Source organism: Bidens hawaiensis, unplaced genomic scaffold (assembly GCF_021521415.1).
Source record: "Bidens hawaiensis isolate Kalapana, Puna unplaced genomic scaffold, B.hawaiensis_p1.1 tig00020574_1, whole genome shotgun sequence".
NCBI classification, from domain to species: Eukaryota; Viridiplantae; Streptophyta; class Magnoliopsida; order Asterales; family Asteraceae; genus Bidens; species Bidens hawaiensis.
The window spans coordinates 15,272-37,123 of NW_027493150.1; the positions used below are offsets into that span (position 1 = coordinate 15,272).

The 21,852-nt window shown below is 38.1% G+C and overlaps 1 protein-coding gene across 1 annotated transcript; it reads left to right on the forward strand.

The window, feature by feature from the left end:
- The first annotated feature begins 8,804 nt into the window (after window positions 1-8,804).
- On the forward strand, window positions 8,805-11,134 carry LOC143561158 (translation initiation factor IF3-4, chloroplastic-like). Its single transcript, XM_077049287.1, has 8 exons — window positions 8,805-9,028; window positions 9,288-9,327; window positions 9,412-9,471; window positions 9,540-9,592; window positions 9,679-9,734; window positions 9,883-9,916; window positions 10,231-10,471; window positions 10,962-11,134. Exons 1-7 carry the CDS (start codon window positions 8,805-8,807, stop codon window positions 10,331-10,333), a joined length of 570 nt encoding a protein of 189 aa, XP_076905402.1. The 3' UTR covers window positions 10,334-10,471; window positions 10,962-11,134.
- Window positions 11,135-21,852: the final 10,718 nt, after the last annotated feature.

Sequence of the window (21,852 nt, forward strand, 5' to 3'; positions counted from 1 at the left end):
CAATGCCCTGGCTGACCTAGGATCTAATATTAATTTAATACCTTATGCGGTTTTTGCAAAACTAGGGATAGGAGAACCAAAACCCACCCGCATGAGCATTTAGTTAGCTGACTGATCCGTTAAATATCCTTGGGGCATTGTTGAAAACATGCTTGTCAAAATTGACAAGTTTGTTTTCCCAGTAGATTTTGTGATTCTAGACATGGAGGAAGACAAAAGTGTACCTCTGATTTTAGGAAGACCCTTTTTAGCCACCGCAAAGGCTATTATTGATGTTTGCACCGGCAAACTCACTCTCAGGGTCAATGATGAGGCAATCACTTTTGACATAGGAAAATCTATGCAATATCCACAACATCACGATGACACATTATACTGTGTTGACATCGTCGATTCTATTGTGAGTTGCTATGTTCGGAAATCTTCCTTGAATGCCTCATTAGAAACACAAATCCTAACAGATACTAGTACCAAACCCATTTTAGAAAACAATAATCTCAATGTTGTGAATAACTATTAGGAAGCATCATAAGTAGTATTTGAGATCACTGAATCCAATGAAAAATCAAAATCAATCGAAGAACCACCAGCCTTAGAGTTAAAAGAACTACCAAACCATCTCGAATACGCCTTTCTAGAAAAAGACTCTCAACTCCCAATAATTATTTCATCTCACCTTTCTAAAGAAGAGAAAGACGAACTTATTAAGGTTATTAACAACCACAAGAAGGCTATCGCATGGAAGATCATGGATATAAAGGGCATAAGTCCTTCTTTTTGTACTCACAAAATCCTCATGGAAGAAGAATACAAACCTGTGGTCCAACATCAAAGACGTCTCAATCCCAACATGCAAGATGTGGTGAAGAAGAAAGTAATCAAACTGCTTGATGCCGGATTAATCTACCCGATCTCGGATTCACCTTGGGTAAGTCCCGTTCAAGTAGTACCCAAGAAGGGAGGAATGACGGTCGTAATGAACGAAAAGGACGAGTTAATACCAATGAGAACCATCACAGGCTGGCGAGTTTGCATTGATTACCGGAAGCTTAATGACGCCACAAGAAAAGATCATTTTCCACTTCCTTTCATCGATCAAATGCTTGAGCGATTATCTGGAAAAATGTTTTACTGTTTTCTTGATGGATTTTCTGGATATTTCAAAATTCCCATTGCTCCTGAAGATCAAGAGAAAACCACCTTTACATGTCCGTATGGAACCTTCGCCTACCGAAGAATGCCATTTGGATTATGTATGACCAAACTTCTAGAGAAAGAGGCACCATTCGTCTTCTCTGAAGAATGTATTGAATCATTCAACACATTAAAAGACAAACTTGTCAATGCACCAATCATGACTACACCCGATTGGACCCTTCCATTCGAAATCATGTGCGATGCAAGTGACTTTGCAGTTGGAGCCGTACTCGGACAACGCAAAGAAAAACACTTTCACCCAATCTACTATGCCAGTAAAACTCTTAATGATGCACAAGAAAACTACACCACAACAGAAAAAGAGTTATTAGCAGTAAAGTTTAGATCCTACCTAGTTCTTTCCAAAACCATAGTTTACACCGACCATGCCGCCATACATTACCTCTTCAACAAGCAGGATGCCAAACCCAGACTTATCAGATGGATTCTACTACTCCAAGAATTCGACATAGAAGTCAAAGACAAAATGGGAGCAGAGAATGTAGCCGCAGACCATCTTTCATGCTTAGAATGCCCAGCTTCAGAAGAACTTCACAAAGAAATTATCGATGATAATTTTCCGCACGAAATTCTCATACAAATCCAAGCAGTCATGCAGGAAAAGGATGAAAGTCCTTGGTTTTCCGACTTCGCAAACTATCTGGCTTGTAGAATCCTAAGAAAAGGGCTAACTCATCAACAACGGAAGAAATTCTTCTCCGACCTTAAGTTCTACTTCTGGGAAGATCCATACTTGTTTAGGATAGGGGCTGATCAAGTTGTCCATAGGTGTGTAGCGGGAAAGGAGGCCTTAGATATTCTCAAACACTGTCATGAAGGACCTACTGGTGGGCACCACGGTACCGCCACTACGGTCAGAAAAGTGTTTGATGCAGGATTTTTATGGCCCACCATATATAAATACACACATGCTTTGATCCAAGCATGCGATGCTTGTCAAAGAGCCGGAAACATCTCAGCCAAAAATGAGATGGCTCAAAAAGGCATTCAATTTTGTGAGGTCTTTGATGTATGGGGAATAGATTTCATGGGCCCATTTTCTAACTCATTCAGAAATAAGTACATCCTTGTAGCAGTCGACTACGTGTCTAAATGGGTAGAAGCACAAGCTCTTCCCACTAACGATGCTCGAGTAGTTGTACGATTTCTGAAAAATTTATTTTCACGATTCGGTACTCCGAAAGCCCTAATCAGCGACAGAGGTACCCACTTCTGTAACGCTCTGATGGACAAAGTCTTAGCACGATATGGGGTTCACCACCGACTGGCAACACCATATCACCCTCAGACTAGTGGGCAAGTAGAAGTATCTAATCGAGGAATTAAAAGGATTTTTGAAAGAACTATAGGAATGAATCGCAAAAATTGGGCAGAAAAGTTAGATGACGCTTTCTGGGCCCTCAGGACGGCTTACAAAACCCCCCATAGGAACAACACCATTCAAACTTGTTTATGGAAAGGCATGTCATCTACCCGAAGAACTAAAACACAAAGCGTATTGGGCTATGAAAGCAGTGAATTTTGATCTAATGTCCGCCAGTAAAAACCGAGAAGATCAAATTCACAAGATCGAAGAACTAAGAGCACTGGAATATGAAAATTCATGGTCTTACAAAGAAAAGACTAAACGTTTACACGACGCCCATTTAAAAGGAAACAAGAAATATCAAGTTGGCGAACGTGTACTGTTATATAACACACGTTTACGTCTTTTCCCAGGAAAGTTGAAATCTCGTTGGACAGGTCCACACATAGTTGAATCAGTTTTTGACTATGGGACAGTTGAGATTTCAAATTTTGACGGCCACAAGTTCAAAGTTAATGGACATCGATTAAAACCATACATCGATGGACCATTCGAGACCGTCTCGGAGGTACTAATCCTCCACCAGAAGCGATGAACATATTGGAAGTAGGGTCTGGCCAAGACCCTGATTAAACTAGGCACTGTAAATAGAAATAAAAATAAAAATAAATAAATAATAATAACAAGTTTCAGTATTATTATGATGTTTTTGGTTGTATGCAGTTTTTATGATTTAGATACACTACAGGAAAACGGACGAAAAACAGGGGACGCTCTGTCGAAATTTCGTTGGCCGTAAGGAAGTTTCTTTCCATTTTACCCACCATATTTCATATGAATCTTTTTATGAATCTTTTCACATTGAGGACAATGTGAGATTCAAGCGTGGGGAGGGGAATTACTTGACCAATTGCTTGCTCAACTAATTATAAGATTCTCTATATAACAAAATTTTTGTAGCAAACAAAGACTAGCCTTATAACAAAACCTAAAGAAAAATCCAAGACATTTTTTTTCAAATAACCAACTACTAATCAACTATAACCAAAGAAAAGTGAAAAAGTAAAAAGAAGTTTTGTAATATTGAGAAGAAATTTATGCAAAATATGGCGTTTATACCCAATCCCTCCGTTACTGTGAGATAAACCTTATGCCATATAAATATTTTTTTCGGAAGCTTTGAGTGAGTCATATGTTTCGTGTGATTTAGAACTTGTCGCAATTATTCATTTCAAGACTGCACGAAGCGTTGTATAAGGAAGAAGGTAATATCTTCACAATCCCATCAAACCATTCTTCAAATCACAAAACCCAAAAACCTTAACCAAAACCGTACCACTTTATCCATCTCACCGGTAAAATACAACACTGGTCTTTTACCGGCAGACCCTAAAGAACTGGAAATGCATTCTTTCGATTTCAATTTCCTTTGTTGCATACATTTCGCAAAACCCTAGGTTGCCTCCAGAACTTAGGGAGAGAATCTTTCTCTTGAGCAATGAGGTGAGGAAAAAGTGGCACCAAAATGAGCAAAGGCCACCATTCTGTGGAATTTCCAAAAACGCAATGAAGAGAAGAGCAAAAAGATATGAACAATGCTTAGGTTGCGGAAACTGGTCCCACGAAGGAAGATGTAGAAAAAGTCCTCAGTCTCAACATGAATATACCGAACTAATGAGGGTGGGGGCTATTAGGCTCAAAGCCAAACGATCCATTAAAGTTGGGAGTTATGTTCAGAGCAGGATTGAGGAAGAACTGATCCACATCCTCGACAAAACTGGTCTTGACGATCTGACCTTAAAAGAGTCACTAGTTAAAAAAAAGTAGCAATCGGGAGAAAGTAGCTAACCATTGAAGACATCTTAAGACTCTCGACAATCAGCAGAAGTTGTATTTACCATCCTCATTAACCTAAAACCCTTGAACCACCACCAAATACCAAATCCCTACCCAAAACCAACCTATATTACCTTCTAATCTATGCAACCATTCACAAAGGTGGAGATTTGAACTTGTTACAAGCTTATTTTCACAGGTTGCATTTTGACTAAGAGTGTTCACATACATACATCATAGGTATGATCAGATATAAAACCGAGTGTGAGTGAACATTGTGAGAACGTGACGTTTTGCATAAATGGAAACTCATAAAAACAAAATCACATTTTTATATACCACTACATATATTCCTATGATTTAAGGTTGGTTATTTTGTTCCCATTTTCTTGGAACTCTTTTGAGGAATTTTAAGTTATGGTCCTAACTTGCTATTTTTAGAGAATATTTATAAGTAGCTTGCTTGAGGACAAGCAAGGTTCAAGTGTGGGGATGTTTGATGTATATAAAAATATGCATCTTTTTAGCATCAAATAATCTCTAAAAATTGCAACTTCTATCGTATAATATAGTTAAAATAACTACATATCATGTTAAAATGTATTTTCAGGTGAATCCAAGCCTCAAACGAAGAAACGAATGAAAAAACAAAGAAAAACCAAAGAAAACAGCAAAACATGGGTTGTGCTTCAGGAAACATGGGGTTGTGCTTTCAGGAAACATGGGGTTGTGCTTTTGGAAACACGGGGTTGTGCTTTTGGGAAACACGGGGCTGTGCTTTTGGAAGCACGGGGCCGTGCTTCTGGTCACTTTTCAGAAAAGACAAAAAAATCTACAAGAAAAGACAAAATAGTGAACAGCTGGACACGGGGGCGTGCTTTTGGAAGCACGGGGCCGTGCTTACCTCTTAGAAACGACAAAAAGAATTAGCACATGTCACTAAAAAGCATGGGGGCGTGCCTCAGGAAGCACAGGGTCGTGCCTACCTTCCAGAAACGACAAAAAGAATTAGCACATGTCACTAAAAAGCACGGGGGCGTGCCTCAGGAAGCACGGGGCCTTTCCTACCTTCCAGAAACGACAAAAATAATTAGCACATGTCACTAAAAAGCACGGGGGAGTGCCTACGAAAGCATGGGGTCGTGCTTCTCACTCCAGATTGCCTATAAATAGTGGCTCATGTTGCACTCATTTGGTATGCCTTGAAAAGAGTTCTATCTTGTTTTCACTTATAAAAACACACACTAACACTCACATAGAAGACTTAGTGAAGAGTTTGAAGGCTTGGAGGTCATCACCATCAACCATCATCATCATCCATCATCATCACCATTAAGGAGGAAGATTCATATACATTTGGTTAGATTGTTCCAAGTTTAATCATGTATTTGTTATCATCATTCATTTTAATGTTTATCATAATGCTCATTATGAGCTAAACTCCTTTTACCATCTAAAATCTATGAAGAAGCTTTGTTTTACTTGATGATTATATAAAACATGTGGGTTAGTCTAGTAAAGTACATGGTTATATTACAATTATCTTTTGATGAGAAATGTTTCACCATCTTAAATCACTAATTCAAAGTTGGTGGTTGTCAATCCCATTGGAAATCGTTCATGATCGATTCATGTTCTTGAAAAATAGAAATACTTTGATACATTATCGGAACATGGATCCTTATATTGTACTTAGAAATGATGAGATATAAGTTATGATGTATTTCTCTAAACCTTGGTAATCCGAAAATGGCTTTGCTTAGGATATCAAATTAGTTAAAGAAGTCGTATGTTAATGGAATGTGTATTTATAACCTACATAAATCAACCAAGGGGAGGTTGTGTGAGTTAACTACAACCACCAGAAGTTGTTAGAATTGGTATTTGAGAAATCAAAGTCAATCCTAATCTTTCTACTTTACGAAACTACTTGCCAACTTAAATTGACATTATTGAGGTGGCATGACATTAAGAAAGGATGGACTTTAAAATACGCATGCTACCTTCTTCGTGCCAAAGATGCTCACTTATGGCTTAAGAACTCATATATTATCACGACAAGTCTACCACATGTTTGTATATCAATTATCAATGCTAAAATGGAGTGGATTCTTGATCTTATATGGTAACCTTCGCATAATTGAACAACTCGTTTGGAATCTCTCGTCTTGGTCACCTATATATTATATATATAAGTATTTATATTTTATAAAAAGTTCAAAAATTAACCCCAAAATGATTAAAACCTCCGATTAAAGTAAAACAACGATTTATTATTAGAAAAATTTGTGTCCACGGATCGATACTTAGTTCTTACCAATACTATTCTACATATACGATAGGTACACTTGCCTATTTTGTGTGTGTTTAGTCTTTGTAGAAATCACTTTTATAAATTTAAAACACGATCTTGTGCAAAAGCTAAATCAAAATATCTAATCTATCATATTTATACAAGCCGCGCACGCACGCACATCAGATCCAGTACTTAGATTCAGCACCACTCAATTAAACACACCTTGTATAATCGAAAAAAACATGTAGATCTGAAATAGCTCGATCAAGCCTGACTCGTTTAATCGAAAGTTCAGCGGCGGCAGCAACTCGATTTCTGGTTGAACACGTGACGACAGCAGCGGTGCACAACAACGATGGTGCAAAACTGTGATCAGTGGTGGCGGTTGTGAAACCCTAGGCGGCAGCTGGTTATTATCGTTCAAATTCCTTGAACCGGCTCTAATACCAATTCAAGGTCCTCAAAGGAATTGAACAATAATCCGTAAACACACAAACGTATGGAGATTTCACTTTATTATTATGAAAATATAGCTCAAAACCCTGTTACAAACTATCACATTGTTTTCTTTGTTCTTAAACCCTAACTCGGTTAAGATACATTTACATGAAAACCCAACTTGGTTCCCAAGAAAGACTAACAGGCCATAAAACCCATAACCTTGGCCCATCTAGCTAAGACATTTCTAGCTGCCCCACTTGGCCGAACTCGTTAATTAGCCTTCATGTTCTTCAATTGTATTGATTCTCGCTAGTGTTGGTGACTAGCTGATATTTGCGATTAATGGATGAATTTCTTGTATGTGACATATTTAATAATTGATATTAGCAAAATATTTACAACATGTTAAATATGCTAATCATCATTAAAAAGATAATTTTATTCAATTTTTTATTAACATTATTATATTTTTAAAACCATCTTCTCGTGGATGGTATTTGTAAAATTTATGTGAGTGTATATTTTATTTTTTAGAGCATGGTTAGACAAGTTGTGAATGGAGAATGAAGAAAATTAAAATTGTTTATGGTTAAATTTGAAGAAAAAACTAATCAATGTCTATATTTTTTTTTAATATTTTTTGAAATTGGTTGTAAGTGAAGGAACAATAAAACGCAATGATAAAGGTATATAAAATATTGTTTAATTGAAAATGAGAGAGGAAATATAGTGATTGTTAATATAATTTTAGATTTAGTGTCTGTTTAGGATAGGGTAATGGAATGAGTTATGGAATAGAATGAGTGAAGGAATGGAATGAACGAGGTAATAGAATGATTCATTATCATTCCATTGACATGTTTGGTTACTATGTGGGAATGATAGTGTTTTATTCTTTGGTAAGCTAGAAAAAACTGGAATAAATAAAAATGGTAGTGAGTGGCGGTGGGATGGTGCTAGTGGGAGGCGAGTAGTAATGGTGGTGGGGTTAGCGGCGGGTGGCGATGAGCAGGAGTCGGGAGCGATTATTGGTAATGGTAAGTGGTGGTGATAGTGGGTGGTGGTGGCGGTGGTAAGCGACGGGTGGCGTGCGGTGATGGTCAAGTGGTGGTGGTAGTAGTGGGCGTCGTTGGTAAGTAGTGGAGGGTGGTTGGTGGTGGCGGCAGTGGTGGGTGATGGTGGTGGCAGGCGGGGGAGGCGGGTTGGCGGTGGTCGGCGGCGGAGGCGGTTGATGGTGGTGGTTGGCGGCGGAGGTGGGTGGTGGTGGTGGCAGATGGAATGAATTTGGGGTTTTTTAGGGGTGGATGGAATCAATGAAATGGAAATGATAATGGGTGATTACATTCCATCGATCAACCAAACACATCTTTTTTCATTTCATTGTATTGATCCATTCCATTCCGTCTCTCATTTATGCATACCAAATATTACCTTACAGATGAAGAATAGATTGGAAATGCTATAACATGCATTAGATATGTAAAAGAAAAGTCTAGAAAGCACACCACTTAATTAAACATTTGTAGTAAGACAAATAAAAAAAGTGTAAAAGTAAAACGAAGGGAGTAAATAATTTATTTAAAAATAGACTACTTAATTTTGTGTTTACCTGCATCCCATACCATCCTAAAGCCAAAGAAAAAAACGGATAAGGTGTGAGCAAATCCACATATGTTTGATGTTGTAGAGAGGAAAGATATTAATCTTATGGCTAAGGTTACTATGATCGTACCGCCTCTTATACAACCAGTGTCACTCACTTGTTTGCAGTCTAAATTCTCCGGTCTCCGGCTGCAATTCCTACCCAAATTAAATGTGGTTGATCATCGGATCAGCTGCCGTTACGGAGGAGGAAGTAATTCACGTCTGCAAGACTCCAGACAGTCTCCTCGGGATGACGATGATCAAGCCCTAGATCTCGACACTGTCAGGTTATTTACTTACTCTGTATTAATAATTGCCAAAACTTTACGAGCAGTGTAATTCAACTTTTTTTTACAATCATCATTCAGAATTTAATTACTAGTATTTGCTAAAACACAAGTGGAATTGTATTTCAATTGAGGGTAAGTATTTGTAACAACACTTTGATATAAATATCATACTGCGACTCTCTGAGTCAGCTCTAGTTTGTACTCTATTTGCATTATATGAACTGCTAAATACTATCTTTTTCATTGGATAATTTAGGTCAAATACAGTGAGGCTTATAGATGATCAGCAAAACATGGTGAGTTTTCTGCTAAAGTTTTGCTGTTACATCAGTAATTCATGTATGTGATTGTAAGTGAGACTGATCCGCTTGTTTTGGTAGGTTGGTATAGTATCTAAAACTGCTGCTATTCAGATGGCTGAAGATGCCGAACTTGATCTTGTATGCATATAACTCCAACACTTGCGTTAGCATTTTTATTTTCATTTTTATTTAAAAGGAGTTTGTAGGTTATATTGTCTCCAGATGCAGATCCACCTGTTGTCAAGTTGATGGATTACAAGTATGTTACATCTCCTATGCATTATTATATGATTAGCTGCCTGTTGTTATTTCTGTTTTTGACAATGTCTTGATTATTGTCACCAGCAAATATAAATACGAACAACAAAAGAAGAAGAGGGAGCAACAGAAGAAAAGTGCTGGTTTATGCCTTCTCTGTCTCGTGTGCAATTTTCAACTTTTTCTTCATTTTTATAACTCTGTTTCGTGCATAGCATTTTTAAAATTTAAAAAAAAAAGAAGAATATAGATACATGTATATGCTGAGCAAAGTTTGTTATTTGATTCTAGCACTTCGCATGGATCAGAAGGAGCTGAAAATGGGGTAAGAGAATTTTGTTTTACTCATCAACAAATCAAAATATCAAATATAAACGTTTACAAATTTATGACATTTATACCCTTCCCTTAAAACTTGCATTAGGATATGTGAGTTTGAGTGTAAGGAGAAGGAGAAGGGTATAATGGTCATATTATAAGTTGTATTAATTGAAATGTGTAAATATGAAAACTTGAAAATTTTGTACAAGCGTATTGGCGACAATAATTTTGATCGGGTGGATATCATATATACAACTTTTCGGTTGTATATATGAAAATGTCCATAATGATATGCTACTTAACCATTGTTGTTGGCAGTTACAACATCGACGTGCATGATTATTCAGTGCGTTTGCGAGCTGCTCAAAAGTTTCTCAAAGACGGAGACAAGCTTTCTCTAATACTCTTTTATCACATTTAATCTTACTTTCTATATCATCCTGATTTTGTGGATAACTGATCTCAGGTTAAGGTTATAGTGAACTTAAAGGGTCGTGAAAACGAGTTCAGAAATAATGCTGTTGAGCTTTTGAACCGCTTTCGCAATGACATCGGGGAGGTACCCAAGCAACTCTTTTAGTTTTTTTATATTTATATATTTTTAATATATTCGCCCTGCTTGCGGTGCACGCATATAATGTATATATGTGTGAACCATTGAACCCTCGGGTGGGCAAAAGTGAAATTGCACTAATTTTGACGTTATTTTACTAATCTCGTGAAAATAACGTTAAAAGTGACGGAAGGTTAATCAGGCATTTGTGGTGGCGCTGATAGCCGAAAGACAAGGGTACATGCACCAATCAGCCGGTGTCCGGATGGTTGAGTGTTATGTGCCTTATGTCCAAGGCTTGATGCAAAACTACTATCGAGCCAGGGGTCTCACCGGAAGCAGCCTCTCTATCCCCGTGGGGTAGAGGTAAGGCTGTCTACATCTTACCCTCCATATACTGAGTACGATGATGATGATGATGATGATGATGATGATGATGATGATGATGATGATGATGATGTTTTTAATATATCTTCTTCTAATGGATGAATTGCAGTTAGGTATTGAGGAAAGCAAAAACTTAAGAGACAGGAACATGTTCATGGTATTGATTCCAAACAAGGTTGTTGTACAAAAAGAAAAAGAACCACCAAAGAAGAAAAGAAAATCGAAGTCAACCGAGACAGAGGTGTCAGCAACAGCAAGAGTATGAGTACAGTTTTTCAAAGGTGTGCTAATAACAATTTGTTTATAAATCAACAGGTATTTTCTGGTATAGTTTGTAACTTGTATCATATATATATGTATATAGCGTTCGTGCAAGAAATTTACTCACTTTTTTATACTTATAGTAGAAATGCTCATATGTATTGCTGGCCTTTATAGCTCGCTCATTCTTTTGGTATAACAACTTGTGAATTGTAACTATTTAGTTTCATATGTTCAAGTGCAATATCAACTACTTATGACAACAATATAAGGCCCGACTGACTGAGTGGCATAGAATGTTTACGTATGTGCATCCCTGTTCCATTACATGTTGATTTATGACCAAACGTGTATCGTGTGGGTTCTTGGTCATTCGTATATATATTTTTTAGGGAGTGCCTGGATTATTGAGAAACGTGTTTTTTTAGAAGTTCTTACGGTGGAGGTGAAAAAAAAACCCGAACCCGAAAAAAAAACCCGGAACGGTTTGTTTTATACCCGGGTTTTTACTACCTGAACTCGTACCCGACCCTACCCGTAACGTACGAATATGGTATGCATTTCAGTACCAAAACCTGTACCCGGAACCGGGCCCGACTTGTACCCGGTAAAACCCAAAAACCGGAACCGGTTCCATACTCGGAACTAGGTTTTTTTAATACCCGAGACCGGGTTTTTTAAATACCCGATATATACCCAAAATTACATGAAAAAAGACCTGAAATAGTGAAATATATCACAAAAATACCCCAAAAAAGTGCACCATCTTAATATACCCAACCTGTATCTGGAAAAAACCCGAATATAGGGTTTTTCCAATACCCAAAAATAGGGTATTCAAATACCCATTTTCGAATACCGGGTTTTATACCCGACCTGAACCCGGTGCATAGGGTATGGTTTTTGAGAATGCATTGCCAAAACCGGGTATTAAAAAAAACCCAATTTGTGCACATCTACTTTACGATACCATACTGATTTGAAGTAGGTTGCTAATCTCCTGATGTCAGGCATTTTTTCAAAAATGGGCCTAGGCAGGCAATTAATCGGCACCTAATTAATATAATAGGTTACAGAAAAGTGGAATTTGATATGAGTCGTATAGAGAAGAAAAGAAAAAGCATCGGAGCCTTGCTAGAATGGAAATGGAATGACGTTGTCGAAATCTGCAGTTCTAAGGAATCCATTGAGTTTGTTGATATGACTGTCGATGCTACCATCCCGTCTAATCATGATTCGGCACCCTCCGAAGATGCAACTGCCGACACGGCTGATTCGCTAGAGAGTTTCTACAAAGGACTAAACATTTCAAAAGTTTTCATTAACCACCACTATCATGTTGTCAAGTGTTAAGTTGTTACTTTGTAGATTTTTTTTTGGTATGTTGTTTTGTGTCTTTTTGTTGGCTTCTTAAATTGTCTTATGTTTATGTTACAAGATTTATTTTATCAGTTAATATTTTATAATATGACCAGTACTCAACAAATGTTTAAGCCAGTTATTACAATCATAGAAAAATCATACTTTATGTTGGCCATAAATCCCTATTTATTAACTAAACACATTAGCCCAATGTTGCATAAACCCAAATTAATCAAAAGGGATAGATTATAATTATTTAATGTTAAAATTGGATCCTATACCTATCTTATACTCGACCCTTATAATCTCAATTCCCTTATCTCGCTCTTGATCTACGGCCATAAGTTTAAGTGTATTAAGCTTGCACAATACACAAGTTGAGTAATCTTTGCAATGCCTTCAAGTAATGGGACTGATTACTACTATGAGGATATTTAATTTGGATGACAGCATGCCTGAGGTATTAATTTCTATATTAGGTTTACAATATTGCTTTGATTGCATAAAAACTCTTATATCTTAACTCGCAACTGATCTTTATATACTGGAATGATGAATCGTGTATCTTTTATATTGTTGTTTCTTCCTTAGATGTGTGGTAATGGAGTTTGTTTCTTTGCAAAGTTTATTTCAGATCTCAATAACTTAATGGAGGCAAAGGTATATTTGAGTTTTTATATGTGACATATTCGGTCTTTCGTTTAACCTTTTGTGTACAAGTTGCATTTTTTTTTAAAATGCAAACAAAATACCGTGTATATTCAAGTTTTTTTTTTTTAAATAAATTTATGTTTATTTTATAAACTTGAAATAATAAGATTTCAAGTGAAATTTAGTAGTTGGATTAAGAGATTCATTTAGATACTCATAAATATATTTTACATTTTAGTTTTTATTTTCAGTGGTTACTTCTCACACAACACGTCCATTATCTCCTACAAAGTTGGAAAGTGGAGTTTGGTAATGGCTATGACTCTATACATTGAATTCTATATACCACTTCTCAAATGTGTTGTTTATTGTGTTGCTAAGTGACTGTTATCATGAATAAATAATATAATCATCACACAACTCTCTATGACGAGGAGGTACGTCAATTAATTTCTTTTTTCTAAGTTTGTAGGATCTAATCGTCTAACCATTTATCCTTTTCTACTTGTAGTTTACGTCTATTCTTGAAACTGGTAATATGGTTGATGACATTCCCGTGAAGGTAGGCATGTTTAACTTATTTCGGTTTGCTTTTGTTATTTTGCTATTACAACAATATAAAGTTGTGACATTTGAAGTTTTAAAAAGTTGACCGGATGGGCATAAAACCCAACATTTAAAGTGAATAAGATATTAAACTTCTCAGCAACCGGATGAGCATAAAACAAGAGTTAGTTATTGTTCCTTATGACCTCAATATTTCATCTAGATATGTTATATATGCTCATTCATATTACTGGATCAATATATCCGTTACATTTTTGTATTGATGTTCCCGTCCACCGGACGAGAAAAGTACTAGTTGTTAATTGGACCCCGAGGCAGCACCTAATTGTTAATTGGACCCTGAGGCGGCACCTAATCGTTAATCGGACCCAGGCGCCTCGATTTTAGCAATCAGAGGTTGTGGGCGCTAGTTGGTCAAAATCTGTCACAGCCCCCGACCCCTATACCCCGGGAGGGAAGCCGTGAACATTGATTGGTGGTATCGGTGTTTATTAAATTATTTTGCAGCGGAAAGTTTCATCAGAACCGTAGTTAGGAAAAATGATCAGAGTTATAAAAACACCATGATTATTATTATGATAAACCGGGAATTTAATCCCTTTTGATACAAACATAAGTTTTATAGGGTTAAACCCTAATTTACAAAACATGTTTCTTTATTCTGGTGACAAGCCACTTATTTAAGCTGGAACCCCGCAGGCATCATTCCTTTGTCTCTAACAAGTCGCCTGAAACATGTTTAAAATATTTGATCAACAAGAAATACTGGTGAGTACATTCATTTGAAAATGACACAGTTTACAGTTACAACATTAAAATGTTTTTACACCTGTCTGCTTACAAATTACCAAAAGGTACTTGTCACTCGACCGTATCTGTGACTGTGGTCATATTACTTATTGGCTAACACTTGTCCAATAAGTAACGTGTAATAGCCCAGTAGGCAAGCCTTGTATACAAAACCCCACAATACCAGTAGTAACCATCCCGTAAGTCTACAGAGACTTAATCACTGTAATGTATTAAAAATACTTTTAAAAATATATTTGAAAATATTTAAACCATCTGCCGTGAGTTTTATAGGTTTTGAAATCATCATGACAGTGTCGGAAAAACAGTTAGATTTTGGTGCAGATTTGAATGTGTCGTTCACTTCCTATTTATAGCAAGTTTTGGACCCCATCGCGTACCGCGATGGCCATAAATAAAAAGCCGTCGCGTACCGCGAAGCATCTTATAGCTTCGCTGAGTCAGCCCTAGGCCTGCTACGTGGCACGCTACGTGTCTCGTCTGCGTAACATCCACGTCGCGGTACGCGATGAGTAGTCTAAACCCGTCGCGTATCGCGATGGAAGGATTTTTATTTTATTTTTTTTATTTTAAAATCTTAATTCCCGACAAAAATACTAAGGCGGCCCTTAAGTGCGAAGTGAAAAGTGTGTCATCAAAGCGCCACATTGCGCCCATCGCACTTCGCCCGTGCCCGTGCGTGTTCAGTGCGAACTGCTAGGACCACTGGGTGTGATATGTCTTATAAGAACATTAACATAGAAATTTCCTTTCTTATAAAGAGCTCACTAGTTTGTTAATCTAGCGATGTGGGACAAGAGTTTACAAACCTATTTATACTATGGTGGTTCCTTCTCAATTTCTTTCCTCCACCAATGCGGGATGGAATTTTTCCTTCTTTCATTTCCCTTCCTTTTTCCTTTTATTTATTTTGTAGTTTGTTATAAAATCGGTCATAGTCAAATAAAATCCGTCCAAATCGCCCAACTTGGTGTCAGTCAAAATCGACCATAGTTAGTCAATATCTGTCTAACTTTGCCAAAATTGTCCAATTCTGCCTAATATGTCCAGAAGCTTTTTAGTGAAATCCAACCCAACAAAATCAGCTCAAATACAATTTTTGACCGATATAACTAATTAACTAGAGCTAAGCTTTTAAGTACTTTAAGTTAAAGGTTAAGTGTTTGAATTTTGAACTACTTTCAAATATCATATTCATATTGACGTTGATGTGTATATAACTATAACTGTATATATACGTGTATGGATTAAAACTATATATATACATTTATGAACTATGATGTGCATATATAGTTTTACATTCTGAAATAAAATTTTTATCATTGGTTTTCATTCCCTTTATTCTCCTTGGTACACAACTTTCTCCTTTTTTAGATTACATTTTTATTTTCTTCATTTTTTTCAATATTTATACTTTTTTAAATGACTTACATAATTGACCTAACCAATTTTCTGAACACATCATATGTTTTGTGTTTTATTTTTGGTATGGTATTCGCCTCAGCAAGCGGGTTTGATTGTGTGATTTTAAAACTTAACAAAAAAAATATGAAAGGAATACGTTTCGATATTGTTTTGTGTATACTACGGTTATGTTTTTGGGCTCTCTAATTTGTTCACTGTAATGAGTAATTGAAACTAGAAAACTTTACGCCTGTCGTGACGCGTGAGTTTGATGTTGCTATACATTTAAATTTTAAAGGTGGATATGCAACATCACTTGTAACTTATGCATAATGTGTTGTTCACTCGTTCTATCTTATTATTGCATGTAAAACATAAAAATTAAACAACAATATCAATAAACAAAACAAGGATTCGAGTATGATTTTCAACTAGAAAGAAATCGTGTGGCAGTAGAGGTGGTGTTGTGGTGGTTGATGGCCATGATGCGTATACGGTGTAACACCCTTGGCAAACACAACATCGTCTCACTCTTAGGCTGTGACAATCGTCAATTTCAGGTTAACCTCGTTAACTCAACTCCGTTAATTCAAACTTTAAGATCGTTGAATCTATAACGCATACTTCATTACATTTAAACTAGGGTTTAAATGACGCTTAACACTTACTACATGTGTAGTAGTCTTTCGGGATTTGCACCGAAACGCAAACGATTGAGGAATAAACGAAGCACACTAAAACACTAATGATGTGATAACTATGTGTTAGGATTATGTGTTATATTATTGTCATGATTATGTGCAAGTTAGGATAGAATGTTCTAGAAAAACAACACTTGAAAGTAGAAGGACTAGAGTGTAACTTGTTTGTTTATAAATATATCACTAATAAACAAACCCTAACCTATTATTCTAAACCTACAACACCACCGATCGGCTCTCTCTCCCTCTCTTGACCCACGGCTGCCGTCCACCATCACACACATATACACATCAAATCAAGAGATTAATCCAAGAACTAGGTGCTAGGAAGGTATACTTGATCATCTCTTACCTCTTTGTTGTTTAATTTTGATGTTTGATGGGTTGTGTGAAAACCCTAAATCGGCCGATCTTGTATGTATGTGATTGTTATGATTCTTGTTAGTTGGATAATAGATTGATAACTAGATTGATATTGATACATGATTGATTGTTGTTCTTGATTTGAATTAAAACACAAACCCTAATCTTGTATGTATGGTGTGATTGATATGCATGGATAGTAGTTATAGTGTCTAGAGGGTTATATGGATGCATGATAGTTCATAGATTGTTATTATGATGAGTTTTGATGTGAACAGATTCTGGACAGAACGTATATACGATGTTTAACTGACTGTAACGAAGTGTAAACGTGAAAATTGATTGAGATTGTGGGTACTGCAGTAAACTAGGTTGAGTCTAGTTTCTATGAAGTATAAATTCGTAATTTTTGGATAAGTGGAAGTATACTTTTATGATTTTACAAAAACGTGATGCAAAGCTGAGCTGTTAGACCTGCTGTTAGGTTATGTTGTAAATGTTATATCTCATGAACTACGAGACCAATTGGGTTGGTTCCACTTCTGGAGGTTGACTCACTGAGTTAGGAACCAAACCCAAGTGGTCTTGCATTTATTGGATTTTTCGTTTAACGGGAATTGCAAATAACATTCTGATGTGCATGAATCTGACTGATATAAGTTAGCTGTAATGTTTTGATCATTATGAACAATCTATATGGAATAAAAATAAGATAAAAGATGTTCTGGAAACCTAAGATATGTATGCTCCTGTGGTAATTTTTGGTAAATTAATTGAGACGTTATAATCGGTAAACTAGTGCAATCTTTCAAGTAGAAATTCTGTCATAACGAAACTAGCTGCTGAGTTGTATAGGAATGCATGAAATATGATAGTTTTTATATAATTGTTGTATTTTGACCAAAATACCCTTGCGGGGAATAGTTGCTAGTTGATTGCCATGAATTGACCAAATTGCCCTTATGGGGAATAATGGTTAGTTAGTCTTTGTTTGTTGACCAAAATGCCCCTACGGGAATAATTGCTAATAAGTATGTTATTAATACGTGACACGAAAGTAATTGCTCACTCATGTATCGTATCACAATTTTACTTGTTTAAGTCACACACGATTCACAAACGAAACACGAAACATGTTACGTGCATAGGTATTATGTGCCGAGTCTAGAGACTCGTTAAACATTCCGATACTTAGAAAATCTCTTTGTTATTTTAGAACGCTAGAGAGTTTTCTACGACGCGCATCACTCGGTGATCTAGATCGGATATTCTTCGCAAACAGTGAGTTTCACTTACCCCGCTCTTTGAACTGTTTTCAAACGTTTTTCACTTGTGGGAGATAACATACTCCGATAAACGCATTTTCTGAGATAAACGCATATTTAAGATTTTGTTATAAAGTATATATCACTTGTAAAGGCTAAGCGGCAAACGTAACATTTGAAGTCCCACACATCGAACCGGTTAATATTTGGAATAGCGAGTCACTGTTGAGTAGTACTACTGGGTTTGACAAACCCCACCCGATGCTAAGCTCAACTGGAGGTTGAGTGGGTGTAATTTTGGCTAACACTTACCATGGTCTGGGTTGACCTGGTGACGGGCACTTGATAAACAGTCAGCTCCGGTCTCGAACCACTTAGCGATACTTGTTGTATAGATTAGCTACCTATCGATATATAATTTGACATAACACTATCTGGTAATGCAAAACACTTAAACGCTGTAACGTGGTTACACACTTAAACGCTGTAACGTGGTTACACACTTAAACGCTGTAACGTAGTTACACACTCAAACGCTGTAACGTGGTAACACACTCAAACGTCGTAACGGGGTTACGCAACATTTAAACGTCGTAACGAGGTTACGCAAAACGCTAAACGATTTATCTTATTTTACTTGTGAACTCACCAACCTTGTGTTGACACTTTTAGTATGTTATTCTCAGGTAGCCGAGGCGGGCGCGCGGTTTAGGAGCATGCATTAAATGAAAACACTTTTATTTTGCAAACATACTTTTAACAGTTATCTTTGGTTTTAAGTCGTCCTGCGTGACGCAGCTTTTGAATTAAGGTTTTTTTTTTACGCTTCCGCACTTATTTGCATTTAAACGTTTTTATGGTTTGATTATAACTGATGATTCCGATCCTGCCAGTTCACACCCTCTGACGGTAAAACTCCGTTAGTGGATTTTGAGGGTGTGACAGATTGGTATCAGAGCCATTGGTTATAGCGAACTAGAAGCTGCATGCATACTAGACTATAACCGCGACGACCCATTAGTTATAATGATACGCACTGCATAGGTTTGTGTAGTCTTGAAATCTTATTTCTTTACCTCCTTCACTCATACGCGCGCATATACACGGCTTACCTGTAGGAATGTCGACGCCACCCTCATCATCATCCGATTCGATGACGCATGCTCACGGGAAGGAACCGCAGTTACCTACTGCCTCGCCACCCCGTGTAGTCCCGGAACTCGAAGCTCCTGCACCGAAGAGGTACCGCCTATCCGGAGGCCTGTATGAAAACAACGTTAGCTGGGATTGGTACCCCAACATGATCAGACGTATGGTCTACCGTGAACAAGTTCCCCCGTTGCCTCACCCGAACCATCCTGCTTACCCTAACACTCTACCACCCATAACCGAACCTGTGGAGCGAGTTCTCGCAGCTGTCGTTTCTTGTTTGGAGCGTGATGTGGGTTACATGCGCTACACAAGAGAGAACGTTTCCAGATTGTTAAAAGACGAAACCGAGAATAAGGAGGAGATGGCCCGCATGGCGGCGGCAATGAAAGATATGCAAGGGGCTAGTGATCAACAGATGAGGGTTATGATGAAGATGCAAGCCGAAATGATAGACTTGAAAGAGCAACTCCAAGAAGCAAGGACCCGAACCGAAATAGCCTTAGAACGTTGCGATATCCTACAAATGCAACTTGCTCAGAACGCAGCAGAACCTGAGGCAGAGCCTGAGGCTGAGCCCGAGGCAGAGCCTGAAGTAGAACCTGAAGAAGATCCCGAAGAGGAGCCTGAGGAGAATCCCGAGGAAGATCCCGAGGAGGAACCCGAAGAAGAACCGGAGGAAGAACCGGCTGAGGAGGAGGCACATTCGGAAGTGTCCTCAGATGACGACATCTAGTGATGATGATACTTAGATGGAGGGGTTGTCTCCATCCTAACTATTATTTTTCTATGATTTTAAGGATTGATTGGAAATACTTTGTAGCGAATACAATGGTTTTAATCATGAGTTTTTATTTAGACTAATATGTGGTTGTGATGTGATGTTTTTTTTTTCTTTCTTACCTATCTTTTATTACATGTATGGTGTGTTGTATATGAAAGAAAAATTTATGTTTAACATTTTATACTGTGATTCTAGGAAATGGCCGGAAGAAACGCTGGACGAGGACGTGGTAACATCAGCATGACTGCAGCTGAACTCCAAACTCTGCTGAATGACCATGTGGCGGCCGCTTTAGCTGCACACGTTCAAAATCAAACAGGAGGCCCGAATGGAACATGTACCTTCAAGAACTACCTTGACTGCAAGCCCAGTACGTTTAAGGGCACTGAGGGAGCTATAGGCTTCCTGCGTTGGGCTGAGAAAGCCGAGTCGGCCTTTGAGATGTGTAACTGTCCCCCTGCCAGTAGAGTCAAATTCGCTGCTGGGACACTTGAGGATTCCGCCCTCACTTGGTGGAATTCGAACGTCCAGATCCTTGGATTGGAACTGGCTAACGCGATGAACTGGGAGGAGTTCAAAAACATGATGCGAGAGGAGTACTGTCCGAGGGAAGAAATTGCGAAGTTAGAATCGGAGTTTTGGTCGTTGAAGATGGTGGGTTCGGAGATTGAAGCCTACACTACTCGTTCGCACGAGTTGGCAATGATGTGTCCGCGGATGGTGGATCCGCCGAGCAAGAGAATAGAGTTGTACATTGATGGGTTAGCACCACAGATTCAGGGCATGGTGACGTCTTCCCGACCAGCCACGATCCAACAAGCGATCCGTTTAGCTCACAAACTGACGGATCAGGCGGTGACCCAGGGTGCGTTACCACAAAGGGGTTCGACTGTTAAGGCCCGTGACAACCCGAGTAATGACCACGTCAGCAACAGTAACAACAACAGCAACCCGAACAGCGGGAAGAGAAAGTTTGACAACACCAGATCTTCATCCTCAAACCTCCCACCGCAACACCACTACCGTAAGCCCGAATTTACTCGGAGTTTCAACACTCAGAATCACAACAACAACAACAACGGTAGCAGGCAGGTTTCGAGCGGATATGTTGGGAAATATCCAAAGTGCAACAGGTGCAACTTTCATCATGTTGGTCAATGTGACCGTGTCAAGTGTCAAAGATGCGGAAAGATAGGTCATCAAGCGAAGGAATGTAGAGGAGACCTTGCGGCGAAGGGTGCTCCTAAGCCACCGATGACGACTAAGGGATGTTTTGAATGTGGACAGGAAGGTCATTTCCGGAAGGATTGCCCCAAGCTGAAACATAATGGCAACAATGGGGGCAATGGAAGTGGCAGTAATGGTGGAGGAAATGGCAAAGGAAGAGCGTTTGTGATTGGATCAGGTCAAGCCCGCAGAGATCCGCATGTGGTGTCTGGTAAGTTCCCTGTAAACGATTGTTTTGCTTCTGTTTTGTTTGACACTGGAGCTGATAGGAGTTTTGTGTCAAAGGCCTTTAGCCAACTTTTAAACCTTACTCCAACCCCGTTAGACGCTAAGTTTCCTGTTGAATTAGCTAACGGTAAAACTGTAATAACAACTCATATACTTGCGGGATGTAAGTTGAAACTGTCAGGTCATGTCTTTGACATCGACCTTATTCCTTTTACGCTTAGTAGTTTC

What these genes read in the sequence shown, in the direction of transcription:
- LOC143561158 (XM_077049287.1), top strand. Translation starts at nt 8,805, where the DNA reads ATGGCTAAGGTTACTATGATCGTACCGCCTCTTATACAACCAGTGTCA. An exon ending in TAGATGATCAGCAAAACATG is followed by an intron (nt 9,328 to 9,411) that starts GTGAGTTTTCTG and finishes TTGTTTTGGTAG; the next exon opens with GTTGGTATAGTATCTAAAAC. An exon ending in CAGAAGGAGCTGAAAATGGG is followed by an intron (nt 9,917 to 10,230) that starts GTAAGAGAATTT and finishes TGTTGTTGGCAG; the next exon opens with TTACAACATCGACGTGCATG.